This window comes from Danio aesculapii, chromosome 1 (assembly GCF_903798145.1).
Source record: "Danio aesculapii chromosome 1, fDanAes4.1, whole genome shotgun sequence".
In the NCBI taxonomy this organism is placed as follows: domain Eukaryota; kingdom Metazoa; phylum Chordata; class Actinopteri; order Cypriniformes; family Danionidae; genus Danio; species Danio aesculapii.
The window spans coordinates 61,406,278-61,419,019 of record NC_079435.1 but is presented as its reverse complement, the minus strand read 5'-3'; the positions used below and the strand labels follow the sequence as shown (position 1 = coordinate 61,419,019).

At 39.4% G+C, this 12,742-nt stretch overlaps 1 protein-coding gene across 2 annotated transcripts in view; it reads left to right on the top strand.

Moving 5' to 3' along the window:
- Positions 1–9,722, top strand: part of LOC130233599 (uncharacterized) — an 11,468-nt gene extending 1,746 nt beyond the window's left edge. The window contains exons 3-13 of one of the 2 annotated variants that reach the window (XM_056463738.1): positions 1,798–2,055; positions 2,677–2,907; positions 3,931–4,125; positions 4,204–4,326; positions 4,400–4,522; positions 5,310–5,444; positions 5,922–6,113; positions 6,192–6,314; positions 6,387–6,509; positions 6,855–6,987; positions 9,548–9,722. In XM_056463738.1, coding sequence (XP_056319713.1) covers positions 1,798–2,055; positions 2,677–2,907; positions 3,931–4,125; positions 4,204–4,326; positions 4,400–4,522; positions 5,310–5,444; positions 5,922–6,113; positions 6,192–6,314; positions 6,387–6,509; positions 6,855–6,949 — 1,598 coding nt within the window. In that variant the 3' untranslated portion in view covers positions 6,950–6,987; positions 9,548–9,722. Of the gene's footprint in view, positions 1–1,797; positions 2,056–2,676; positions 2,908–3,930; positions 4,126–4,203; positions 4,327–4,399; positions 4,523–5,309; positions 5,445–5,918; positions 6,114–6,191; positions 6,315–6,386; positions 6,510–6,854; positions 6,988–9,547 lie in introns of both variants that reach the window. The other variant, XM_056463729.1, reaches the window with a different exon arrangement.
- The last annotated feature ends 3,020 nt before the right edge of the window (positions 9,723–12,742 follow it).

Genomic DNA, 12,742 nt, shown 5'->3' with positions numbered 1-12,742 from the left:
ATCTGCTTGATAATATATGATCACCTTTTCCACTACTGAGATAGAGACATAAGTCATAAATCTGTTTTATGGTGTGTGTGTGTGTTAAGGAGAGGTGAACTATTTAGTGATCTTGCTTCTTTTGATAGACATTTAATCTATCAGAATTTTTGGCGTGAATAACAAATGCATCATTTGCATTTAAAATCTCTGCATTTACTGGATTAAACCACTTTATGTGAAGATTCACGCTTCACGAGTCCTTTTATTGTCATTCAAAATATGACAAAAAGATGCAATGCAGGATAAAATTACATTACACTAATAAAAACTATAGAAAATAGATGAAAACACTTAAATTGTATTGTGAATGCTGACAAAGGAGTTGTGGGTCCAAATGCAGGATTATTATGAGAATGATCAGGCAAGCAACGGTCAACACAGGGGCAGATGTACACAGGCAGATCCAGACTCGTGGTCAGTAAAGCTGCAGTCACACTAGAGTTTAGGGAAATTATATTGTACGGCGCTGTGAAAAATGGCAGGATTAAATAAGATTAGACATTTAAAAAAGCGAGTGATTGGTCTATATTTCAAATTTCTATCCAGAGAGGTCATGTTTTGATCCTCGGTTGGTCTCACACAGTCAAGTGATTTCGCAGTAAGAGTTCACCAAGCTTGAATTTTGCAATGCAGGGACCTGCGAAACTTGTTGCAGGAGCTTGCGTTTCCAGTCTGATGCATTTGCGTGCATATGAATGGAAGCCTGGGGAGAAAATTCCAGTGTGACTTAAACAGGCAGATGGTCTAGGGTCTAAGGGTCTAACGCAACAATGCAAGGCAAACGTGTCGTAATGTTCACAGTACAGTTTAACAAGATTTAGCACTGGTGTGTGTGTGTGTGTGTGTGTGTGTGTGTGTGTGTGTGTGTGTGTGTGTGTGTGTGTGTGTGTGTGTGTGTGTGTGTGTGTGTGTGTGTGTGCTGCATAAATAGTCCTTGTAATCAGTCCGTAACGATCCTCAGGCTATGTGTGTGTGTGTGTAATCCACGGAATCCGGAGCAGGTGCGTGTGAGCGGTGCATGACTGGATCTGTAGTCCATATAATGGTGGATTTGTAGTTCTATGGTGATCTGAGTGTTTACCAGCGGATTAGATCACTCGTGACTGTGACATAAATAAACTATAAAAAATGACTAAGTTATATAAATATAGTATATATAAATAAAAGTATATATTAAAAAGCTTTTGTGGATCATAAAAATATATATAAAATTATTTATAAAATATATTTATATAAATGTAAATGTAATGTATATATTCCTTAGATAAATGTATGGTTTTAGTCCCTTTATTCATCAGGGGTCGCCACAGCGGAATGAACCACCAACTATTCCAGCATATGTTTTACACAGTGGATGCCCTTCAAGCTGCAACCCAGTAATGGGAAACACCCAAACACCCTTATTCACTCACACACACACACACTACGGCCCATTTAGTTCATCAATTCCCCTATAGCGCATGTGTTTGGAATGTGGGGGAAACGAGGAGAACATGCAAACTCCACACAGAAACGCCAACTGACCCAGCCAGGACTTGAACCAGCGACCTTCTTGTTGTGAGGTGACAGTGCTAACCACCATGTCGCTGATTATAATACATTACATTTAAAACCTGACTCAGCTTATTTCAGTAGCAGAACTAAAGCCAGAAAATGCACCATTGATATAAAACCAGTTGAAAAGAATTTAATAAATAAATAAGAAACACTGTTACATAAGCAGCACGTCTAATGTTGGTGTTGTTTTGTGTGTAGGTCTGCATGCAAGGCCACTGCATCGGCTGCCAAATGGTAAACTGAAGCAAATCAGCCCTGAAACGCTTCATAATGAACACAGAGACAACTCAGTTCTGAAGGACATCAAAAACACAGACATGAAGCCCAGGAAACAGATCCAAGTTCCAGCCGAGTTCTGCAGACAGGGGACAGAAGCTTCCAGACGCTTCCTGATGGACCTGAACACAAAGATGCTGAAACACACTGGGGAAACCAACACGAGACTTTCTGCACCACGTGAGTGATTCAAAACCTTCCATATACATGATATTAAAGGGGACCTATTATGGGTAAATCACTTTTATAAGGGGTTGTGTGTCAGCAGTCTGTGAATATCTCCAGCCTCTAATGGTGAACATGAATTAATCGTATTTGTTCTAATCAGACTTGATAAACACTTTGATTGACATTCTCCCTTTGTATGTGTCATCAGAGGGGGAAAGCCACGCCCACTAGTGCCCATCTCTCCCTCATTAGCATAAACAGCAGCCCTGAGTGAGAAGCAGCCGTCTGTTCATTATCCATTAGAGTGTTTGAGCTGCTGAAGATAATGTCAGCATAGACTAAGAGGATTATAGATGTGGAGTTTTAGATGAAGCACAAATGAACAGCGACAGGAGCGACATAGACTGACAGAAGCATGAAGCACACACTCACACTGCAGACCTGAGAAGCACTGAGAACACAGCTAGCCCTGTTTTAAATCTGCTCATGCATATGCATTTGTAGCTCCTGCCCTTTTCTGAAAAGAGCACATTCTCATTTGAATTTAAAGTGACAGTCCCCAAAAACGGCTAATATTTTGTCTCCATCACCTGGCTGTTGCGCATTGTTGTTTACTGTGTTTTTCCTCAACAGTGGATGCGTTCAGACAAGGCACTGAAAACCAGCTTGCCGTCCTTCAGGATCTCAGATCGCGTCACATGATGAGCCCACAGTACAGCATTCAGAGCGAAAAACACGAGCAGAGGAACATTCCTGTTGAGGTCTACAGACAAGGCACTGAACCGTCCAGAAACCTCCTGATGGACCTGAACACTGGTCTACTTAAAGAACAGAGAAACCAGATGGACAGGAGAGTAGCAGGCTGTAAGTGGTTGATGGTTGATATCTGATTTATAACCCTGCTGAAAAGACATACATTTTGTTATGATGTATATTTTGCATAGCTATCAATATTATTATATCAATATTATCAATATCCAATTAAAAAGCTTTTTAACTAGAAATCGATTTCTGATTTGTTTTCTGTCATATTCATTAGCAGCTAAATGGGCAGTGGTTTCTGAGCATAAGGACATAAAAAGTAAAGTTTAGATGTAATTGACTATTTTTTTATGCTCATCAGAATGCTCTGTTTGAATGGGTGTGGCCAATTGTAGACTCAGAAGTTAACTCTCACTGCTCTGATTGGCTGACAGTTTTGCATATTCATTCATTCATTTATTCATTTATTTTCTTTTCGGCTTAGTCCCTTTATTAATCCAGGGTCGCTACAGCGGAATGAACCGCCAACTTATCCAGCACATGTTTTACGCAGCAGATGCCCTTCCAGCTGCAATCTATTTCTGGGAAACACGCATACACACTCACCCACACTCATACACTATGGATAATTTAGCCTTCCCAATTCACCTGTACTGCATGTCTTTGTACTGTGGGGGAAAGCGGAGCATCCGAAGGAAATGCACGCGAACGGAGAACATGCAAACTCCACACAGACACGCCAACTAACCCAGCCGAGGCTCGAACCAGCAACCTTCTTGCTATGAGAAGGTCGCTTCTGCACCACTGCATCGCCAGTTTTGCATATTAACAATGCTAAATATGCAGTGAAGTAGAAGTGAGTGTTGATCTATGGAGGTGGAGCTTGTCCACACTATTACATCACAGAGTAGATCATTCCAGAACCTGTTGTTTTGTCAGGCAGCCTTCAATATAAGCTGATTTTAGAGGAAACACAAAGTGTTGAGTTCTGAAACTTACAGGATGTTTTTATAACACTATGAGCTCTAATATGTCAAAAGATAAAGGGAATTTTGCTTTCTCATTTCACGACCCCTTTAAATGAATATATAAATCTGGACTGATGTTTTCTGTTATATTCATCAGCAGCTAAATGGGCAGTGGTTTCTGAGCATGAAGACATAAACAGCCAAGACTCTTCTGAGCAGAAGGAAAACCACAGAGCAGCTCCTGTTGAGGATCGCAGGCAGGGAACAGAACCTTCCAGAAGATTCCTGATAGACCTGAACACTGGGATGCCCAAGGAGGAAGAAAGTGAGATGAACAGAAGAGTTTCTGGCTGTAAGTCTGCACAATAAATGCATTTCAAGCAGCTACAATGCACAGAGTAGATTCTGACCACACAAAATATGTCCACAGTCTACAATCCTGCCGCTGTCGAGAAAAGGCAGGGAACAGAACCTTCCAGACGCTTCCTGGTGGACATGAACACTGGGATGCTCCAACACAACGTTGGTGAAATGAACAGAAGAGTTTCTGGCTGTAAGTGGTTCTTAAATATCAATGCATGGAGTTGTTTATGAGCAGGTTTAACTAGGTTTGGTTTTCTCCACAGTCTACAATCCTGCACCTTATGAGGTGAGGATGGGAACCCAGAACTCTCACAGCACGCTGGTGGATCCCAGAACTGGACAGCTGCTACCGACACTGACAGAGCTGCAGAGGAGCACAGCGCCCTGTGAGAGCTTCACAACACACATACATCATCACACCACTGCTTTAGATACTACAAGTTATTAGTAAGGGATAATAAATGGATTTCTATGCATGAAAGGATTTTAAAAGCACAACACGGAGTTAAATAACCACCAAAATTGAAGCCTTATTCTGTGGTCATTTGCCAAGTTAAAGTCAAGTTAAAACTAGTATTGCTCTTTGCAGTGGAATATTTTATAAAATTTTTATCAGTTATGATACATTACATATTTAAATTAACACAGACAGAGAGAGAGAGTGTGTGCTTAAAAGAGAAATTGTGTGTGTGCCTCTAATGACAAGAGCATATCTAATAGCTCATAGTAACATGTGTTAGCGACCTCTTCACAAAGCACATTTGTGAGTTTTCTGATCCCTGTAGACTCCTAGTGAAACATACATCTGTGTTCTCAAGATTAGACCAAGAAATGAAGGCTCCTGCAACTGTCACTGAGGTGCTGTGGTCACTACTAATGTTTGAGGCTAGCGCATTTATTTAGGACTGTGATCAAAACTGACTGGAACTACTTTTGCATTGAACGATTTGATTGCACACCTACCAGCCAATAAAATCAAGAATTTATAGAGACAATGCAATAATTATAGCTACACCACATGCACTTTAGAGTTTTATAAATATTTTTGAAATTGCAAAATAATTTTTGCTTCTATGCAAAACAAAATTAATGCAGAGATTTCCAGAATTGAAGATTATTTTGTGAGTGAAATGTCTTTTTAAACATGTTCTCTTGTGTTTTTCCTCCTAACAGTGGATGAGTTTAGACAAGGCACTGAGTATCAGCCGAGCACCCTACAGGAGCTCAGACTGAACATGATGCACAAACAACCTTCCAGAAACACTCTGATGGACCTGAACACCGGTCGACTCAAAGAACATCACATCTGTAAGTCTTATGACATTAAATCCAACATTGTTTATGCTGAAAGATCATTTTAAAAGGGCTTATAAACTCCTTAGATTTTTTTTTTTATTATTATTTTATATATTTCTGAGGTCCCCTTATAATACTATGAAGATTTTAATATCAAAACATCATAATTTAGAGTAACTGACTATCACAAGGTTAAACTGGCAGTGAAGTAGAAGTGGGCACTGATGTTCTATTGAGACGGAGCTTGTCCACACTATTACATCACAGAGTAGATCATTCCAGAACCTGTTGTTTTGTCAGGCAGCCTCCAATATAAGCTGATTTTAGAGGAAACACAAAGTGTTGAGTTCTGAAACTTACAGGATGTTTTTATAACACTATGAGCTCTAATATGTCAAAAGATAAAGGGAATTTTGCTTTCTCATTTCACGACCCCTTTAAATGAATATATCAATCTGGACTGATGTTTTCTGTTATATTCATCAGCAGCTAAATGGGCAGTGGTTTCTGAGCATGAAGACATAAACAGCCAAGACTCTTCTGAGCAGAAGGAAAACCACAGAGCAGCTCCTGTTGAGGATCGCAGGCAAGGAACAGAACCTTCCAGAAGATTCCTGATAGACCTGAACACTGGGATGCCCAAGGAGGAAGAAAGTGAGATGAACAGAAGAGTTTCTGGCTGTAAGTCTGCACAATAAATGCATTTCAAGCAGCTACAATGCACAGAGTAGATTCTGACCACACAAAATATGTCCACAGTCTACAATCCTGCCGCTGTCGAGAAAAGGCAGGGAACAGAACCTTCCAGACGCTTCCTGGTGGACGTGAACACTGGGATGCTCCAACACAACGTTGGTGAAATGAACAGAAGAGTTTCTGGCTGTAAGTGGTTCTTAAATATCAATGCATGGAGTGGTTTTGAGCAGGTTTAACTGGGTTTGGTTTTCTCCACAGTCTACAATCCTGCACCTTATGAGGTGAGGATGGGAACCCAGAACTCTCACAGCACGCTGGTGGATCCCAGAACTGGACAGCTGCTACCGACACTGACAGAGCTGCAGAGGAGCACAGCGCCCTGTGAGAGCTTCACAACACACATACATCATCACACCGCTGCTTTAGATACTACAAGTTATTAAAAAGAATACCCAGCAAGCTTTTTTGCGTGTAAAAGAAATCTGAGCATAGTAGGCTTGGCTAAAACAATGCTAATAGACGTCTAAGAAAACCCAAAACTAGACTAGTCATCAAATACACAGAAATGATTGACTACACATGTGAACCCACCTGAAAAAATACTATAGTAATAAATATTGTTTTTATAATATATTAAATAATAATAAAATAATAAATAGCTTTAATTATTTGAGAGTACAGTCCCTCTGAAGACTGTTTGTCTGTGTGATGTGTTCTCCTCTACAGTGGATGAGTTCAGACAAGGCACTGAGTATCAGCCAGTCATTCTACATGAGCTCAGACTTAACATGATGCACAAAAAGGAAACTGAAACTCTCTGATGGAGCTGAGCATCAGTGTACTCTAATAACAACAAAATGTAAGTCTCAAGTTAAAATCTTTAAGTATTAAAGTCAAGGTGAAATGTAAGTTGCTGTTGAGTTTTGCATAGACAAAAACACTTTTCTTAAGCGAAATCTTGTATGGCAATAGCTTTACAGTTAGATTAGTTTTTAATCACACTGTGTTATTGTCAATTTTGAACACTCAAAAAATGTGTGGGTTTCTCTTACAGTCCAAACATACGCACTACAGATGAATTGAGTAAATGTGTGTCAATGTGAGAGTGTATGGGTGTTTCCCAGTACTGGGTTTCAGCTAAAAGGGCATCCGCTGTGTAAACTATATTTTGGAATAGTTGGCGGTTTATTCCGCTGTGGTGACCCTGGTTAAATAAGGGACTAAGCCAAAAGAAAATGAATGAATGAACACAATTCTTGGGTTTTTTTTTTGCGACAACTAATTATTTTATGTTCAATCCACTTAAATTTGTAAAAACTAATGAGTTAACTTAATTCCTACTTGTTTTCCCAACACAAATCGATTGTGTGGAACGCAGTATTTTTACAGCAAAGTATGGCATGAGAAACATGCTTCTAATCAATCCAAATGTCTAATTAAAATCCATTAAAGGGATAGTTCAAATAAAAATGAAACATCTGTCATCATTTACTCACGCTTTGTGAAGTTTCACAAACTAATTTCTAGAGGAGCATGTGATAGGATTGACTGTCCCTATCACTAATCACTAGCTAGCCAATCGGATCACTCCAAATTTAACATAAATACCCAGCCTAAACTTCATTCCTCAACTTCGTTTTGGAAGACCCCACCATCCATCCCTTCTCCCTCCTCCTCAATTCTAGGATTGGGCGACACAGTGGCTCAGGTGGCTAGCCCCCACAGCAAGAAGGTCATTAGTTTAAACACTAGCCAGTCGGCACTCTCTGTGTGGAGTTTTCATGTTCTCCCTGTGTTCGCATGGGTTTCCCCTGGGTACTCCAGTTTCCTCCCACAGTCTAAGGACATGTAACACAAGTTAAAGTCACAAGCACCTAAAATGTACACACTGGGGTGGTTGGTGGTCTATTCTTGGGAAGTTATCAAGAACTACCTGATCTCGTATCCCTCCTAATGCTAATTGACCATGCGGGAGCCTTGTGCTCATCTATCTCCGAGCTCAGGGTTCTCTCCTGGCATAGCATGCCAAACCTGCTAAAATAGTCAAGCATTATCTAAGTGAGAACTCTTGAAACTTGTTTCAGACCTTTATCAGGTTCATTATTTCATTAAAGTGATAGTTCACCTAAACAAGTTAATTTACTCACTATTTGCTATATATACTCACTATATTTACCTGTTTTCAAACCTTTATGAGTTTCTTTCTTCCGTTGAATGAGTTTCTTACTTCGGTTGATCTTTACTTGAATTTTTGGGTGAACTATCACTTTAAACACAAAAGAAGATATTTAGAAAAATGTTAAAAACCTGTAACCATTGACTTTCATTTTTAGGCGAGCTTTCCCTTTAATTTAAAAAAATGCTTGAGGTTGTCTTGGACTTGTGTGTATAAGGGTTCATGTGAATAATAGAGATAGAAACATATTTGCAGAAAAAAACACCCATGTGACCAATCGGCTGTCTCCATTATGTGATGAAGTCTAGATAGGATACCACTGCGGATGCGCACATCAATATAGCATCATTTTTGTAACACTATATAACAATAATGAATATTTTTACAATACTTTGATGGTTGGGTTTAGGGATGGAGTATGGGTAGCCTAGGCTGGTTGGCTGGTTTTAGCTGGTTGACCAACCTGGTTTTAGAGGGGTTTTGGCCATTTCCAGGCTGGTTTCCAGCCATTTACAGCCTGGTCTTAGCTGGTCAGGTTGGAAAATGACCAGCTAAATCCAACTAAAACCAGCTTGACCAGCCTGGTTTAAGCTGGTTTTAGCTGGACATAGCTGGTTTTGGCTGGGCTCCCAGCCTGGCTAGGTGGTCAAGCTGGTTTTAGCTGGTCATTTTCCAGCCTGACCAGCTAAGACCAGGCTGGAAATGGCTGGAAAGCAGCCTGGAAACGGCCAAAACCCCCCTAAAACCAGGCTGGTCGACCAGCTAAAACCAGCCAACCAGCCTAGACTGGCTTAAGCTGTTTTTTTCAGTGGGGTAGGCATTAATAAAATACAAATTATTGAGTAATTTAATAAATAACATAAACAATACTCAGTACAACTACTGTTTTTACATTACTATGATGGTTGGGTTTAGGGTCGGGGTAGGGGTAGACATTACTAAAATACAATAAATGGGAAATTTAATAAATAATATAAATAATTCTCATTAACTTCCTAGCAACAACCCCATTGTGCTTGCCTTGTTTACTGTTGGTTGCTTGGTTACCAATACTACAGCAAGCCACTCTTAACTAGATTGAAAACACACCTAATTTGCATTTGAGATTTCTTTTTCTTTATTAGCCAACTTTGATTCGCCTCATGTTAGGATGAAAAATCAGAAATTCCAGTCACTAAAATGATTACGCTTTTAAATGTATATTGATATGATTTTAAATGTATGTTTTCCTGTGTTTTTACAGTTGATGAGTTTAGACAAGAGCCCAAGTACCAGCTGAACACCCTGCAAGAGCGCAGTCTGCATAAACATTTTAATGAAATGAGAGAGCCTGTGGCCCAGAATTGGTTAGCATTTTCTTATCATCAAACATTATCTTTGCTGGCTGAATAAAAGACATTAAGTTGCAAAACTTTTAATTTTGCTTGTCATCATTTAAACATGTTTGTACTTTGGGCTATTATTAAGTTGTATAACACCATTAAAAAATGATCGAAGGTCATCGCATTATTGTGCCAAAAGCAAAACTGGCGTCATTGCAATCTCTGCTGAAATGCAAATTGATACTCTGATACGTTCCGATGGACAGTGTTTGTACCTTATGATTTGTGATTGTCTACCTGTATTCAGACCAACCTCATACACATAGTTACATCTACACAATAAATGCATTAACAAAACCTTTGTGTGCTTACTGTTTTGGAGAAGGTAACAGTGTTGCTATGCAGTCTACAGATAAGGTGTCAATGTTCAAGGATTGCTCAGTTATATTAAATGATCATTAACTACTGACCTAATCTCAGCTTATCTTTGTAGTACACTATATCTATGCTAATAACAATGCAATAAACATTAGGATCAACAAAGCTGTCTACACACTAGAGTTGACTGATTCTATAATTCTATATATGTCTATTTAAATATAATATGATCAATTAAGTTTATGCTGGATAATAGGCTTTGTGCACTGCATTGGTCGAAAGATTTTAGCAAATTATTAGCAATAAAGTGAAGCCAGAACTCTCTGATCGCCCCCTGGTGGCTGGCTGCAGTATAAGTCATAAACTAAAGGATCGTTTCTATCATTTTAAATTGCTCTTATTATGCTGAGGAGGATTCAGGTGTTGTTTTCTAAATATGTTTGCCTTTGGTTTGATATTTTATGGCATAAATGTGTTTAGAGTCACAATTGTGATACTGCAAGTCTGTCTGAGAGTTTGCACTGGATTTTGATACCACTGACCAAAGTTATTGCTCACTTCAGTGCAGATTTGGGCTCCAAATGATGCAACCAGCGAAAGATAACAAAGGCCATAAACATTACAGAACATTGTAATGTACAATATGGCATAAAATTGTACACTCATGCACTTTTTTGCCTTGAATGTTTTGTTACAACATTGTTTAAGTAAACAATTATGTTGCTAGTAATATTTGCATATGAACGTTTCTGAACTTCTGGATAATTTTCAATTCAATTCCCCTTTATTTGTATAGCGCTTATACAATGTAGATTGTGTCAAAGCAGCTTCACATAAAAGGTCATAGTAAATTGGAACAGTGTAGTTCAGTTTTTAGTGTTTAAGTTCAGTTTAGTTGAGCTCAGTTCAGTGTGGTTTTAATAATCACTACTGAGAGTCCAAACACTGAAGAGCAGATCCAACGATGCGCAGCTCTACAGATCCCGAACCATGCAAGCTAGTGGCGACAGCGGAGAGAGGGAAAAAACTTCACTAATTGGCGAAGTGAAGAAAAAAAACCTTGAGAGAAACCAGACTCAGTTGGGCACGACCATTTTAATTTCTCCGCTGGCCAAACGTCTTGTGCAGAGCTGCAGTCTCAGCGGCGGAGGCTGGAAGCTGGCCTCAGTGAAGACTCGTCTGTCCCTGGAGCGTCACAGGAATCAGTCTCATGTTCCACTCTAATGAATGATAATGAATACTTTTTTGTAAAATGGGATTATCAGTTAGGCTTTTGAAGATATTTTATTTGAATCTGTCAGTTTTCCATTGCATTAAATTGTTGGTCCATATGTTCACTTTTCTCTTATTATTATTGTTGTTAAAAGTATTATAAGCCTGATGTAAGGTTCAAGAAGCTGAAAAAAAGCGTGACAAAATAAAATATAAGATTATTATTCTTACACAATAAACCTTTTATTTTTTTATTTTAATTATATTATTATTAGTATTATTATTACAAAGGCGGCACTGTGTCTAAGTGGTTAGCACTGCACTGCTGAAAAAAAAAGCATAAACCAGCCAAGGCTGGTTGACTGGTTTTAGCTGGTTGACCAGCCTGGTTTTACAAGGGTTTTGGATATTTCAAGACTGGATTAGACATTTCCAGCCTGATCTTAGCTGGTCAGGCTGGAAAATAACCAGCTAAAACCATCTAAAACCAGCTTGACCAGCCTGGTTTAAGATGAACATAGCTGGCTTCGTCCGGTCTCTCAGGTCAAGCTGGTTTTAACTGGACATCTCTCAGCCTGACCAGCTAAAACCGGGCTGAAAATGTATGAAACCAGCCTGAAAATGGGCTAAAACCAGGCTGGTCACCAGCTAAATTTAAGCTGTTTTTTTCAGCAGGGTGTCCTCAGCAATAAGGTTGCTGAATCGAGTCCGGGTCAGTTGGCATTTCTGTGTGGAGTTGCATGTTCTCCCCGTGTTGGGGGAGTCCAAAACATGCGCCTATAGGGGAATTGATGAACTAAATTGGCCGTAGTGTATGAGTGTGTGTTAATGTGTGTCTGTGTGTTTCCCAGTACTGGGTTGCGGCTAAAAGGGCATCTGCTGTGTAAAACTTATGCTGGTATTGTTGGTTCATTCCGCTGTGGCGACCCCTGATAAATAAGGGACTTAGCTGAAGGAAAATGAATGAATTCACCAAAATTGTGTTGATCGTCTCAGTAACGTATAAAATAGTTTGATTTGTCGCGTTGCGTTGTTCGCCAAATTATATAAACTATAATTAACTAGCGTTTATTTAGCGTTTATTCAAAGGACAAACTTTATTCTGGTAATATTATTATGAGCTGTTTAGCTGCATTTTCCCCCATTCGTATACGCCGCGCTCTGTCGCTGTGGTGACGGGAGGAAGAAGCATTCTGGGCATTCTGGGATACTGGTGGACTCAACAACGCTAATACTGTGATGGCGACCAATATCGAGCAGATTTTCAGGGATTTTGTAATGAATAAGATTAAAGAAATCGAAGATGAAACCCAAGAAAACAGGTACAGTGTTCAATGCTTAGCGCGTGAGTTACTATACTGCGGACTCGTCATTAACGCGTTCATTTGTTTCTAGCCGGTTAGCAAACATTAGCAGGTATGTTAACGCTAACGTTACACAAACTGCACACAGTGAAACACTGTTGACATATTAGACGCTGGAAATTGTGTATTTGCGCATTGAACGCTACCTTTGGTCGTCGTGTG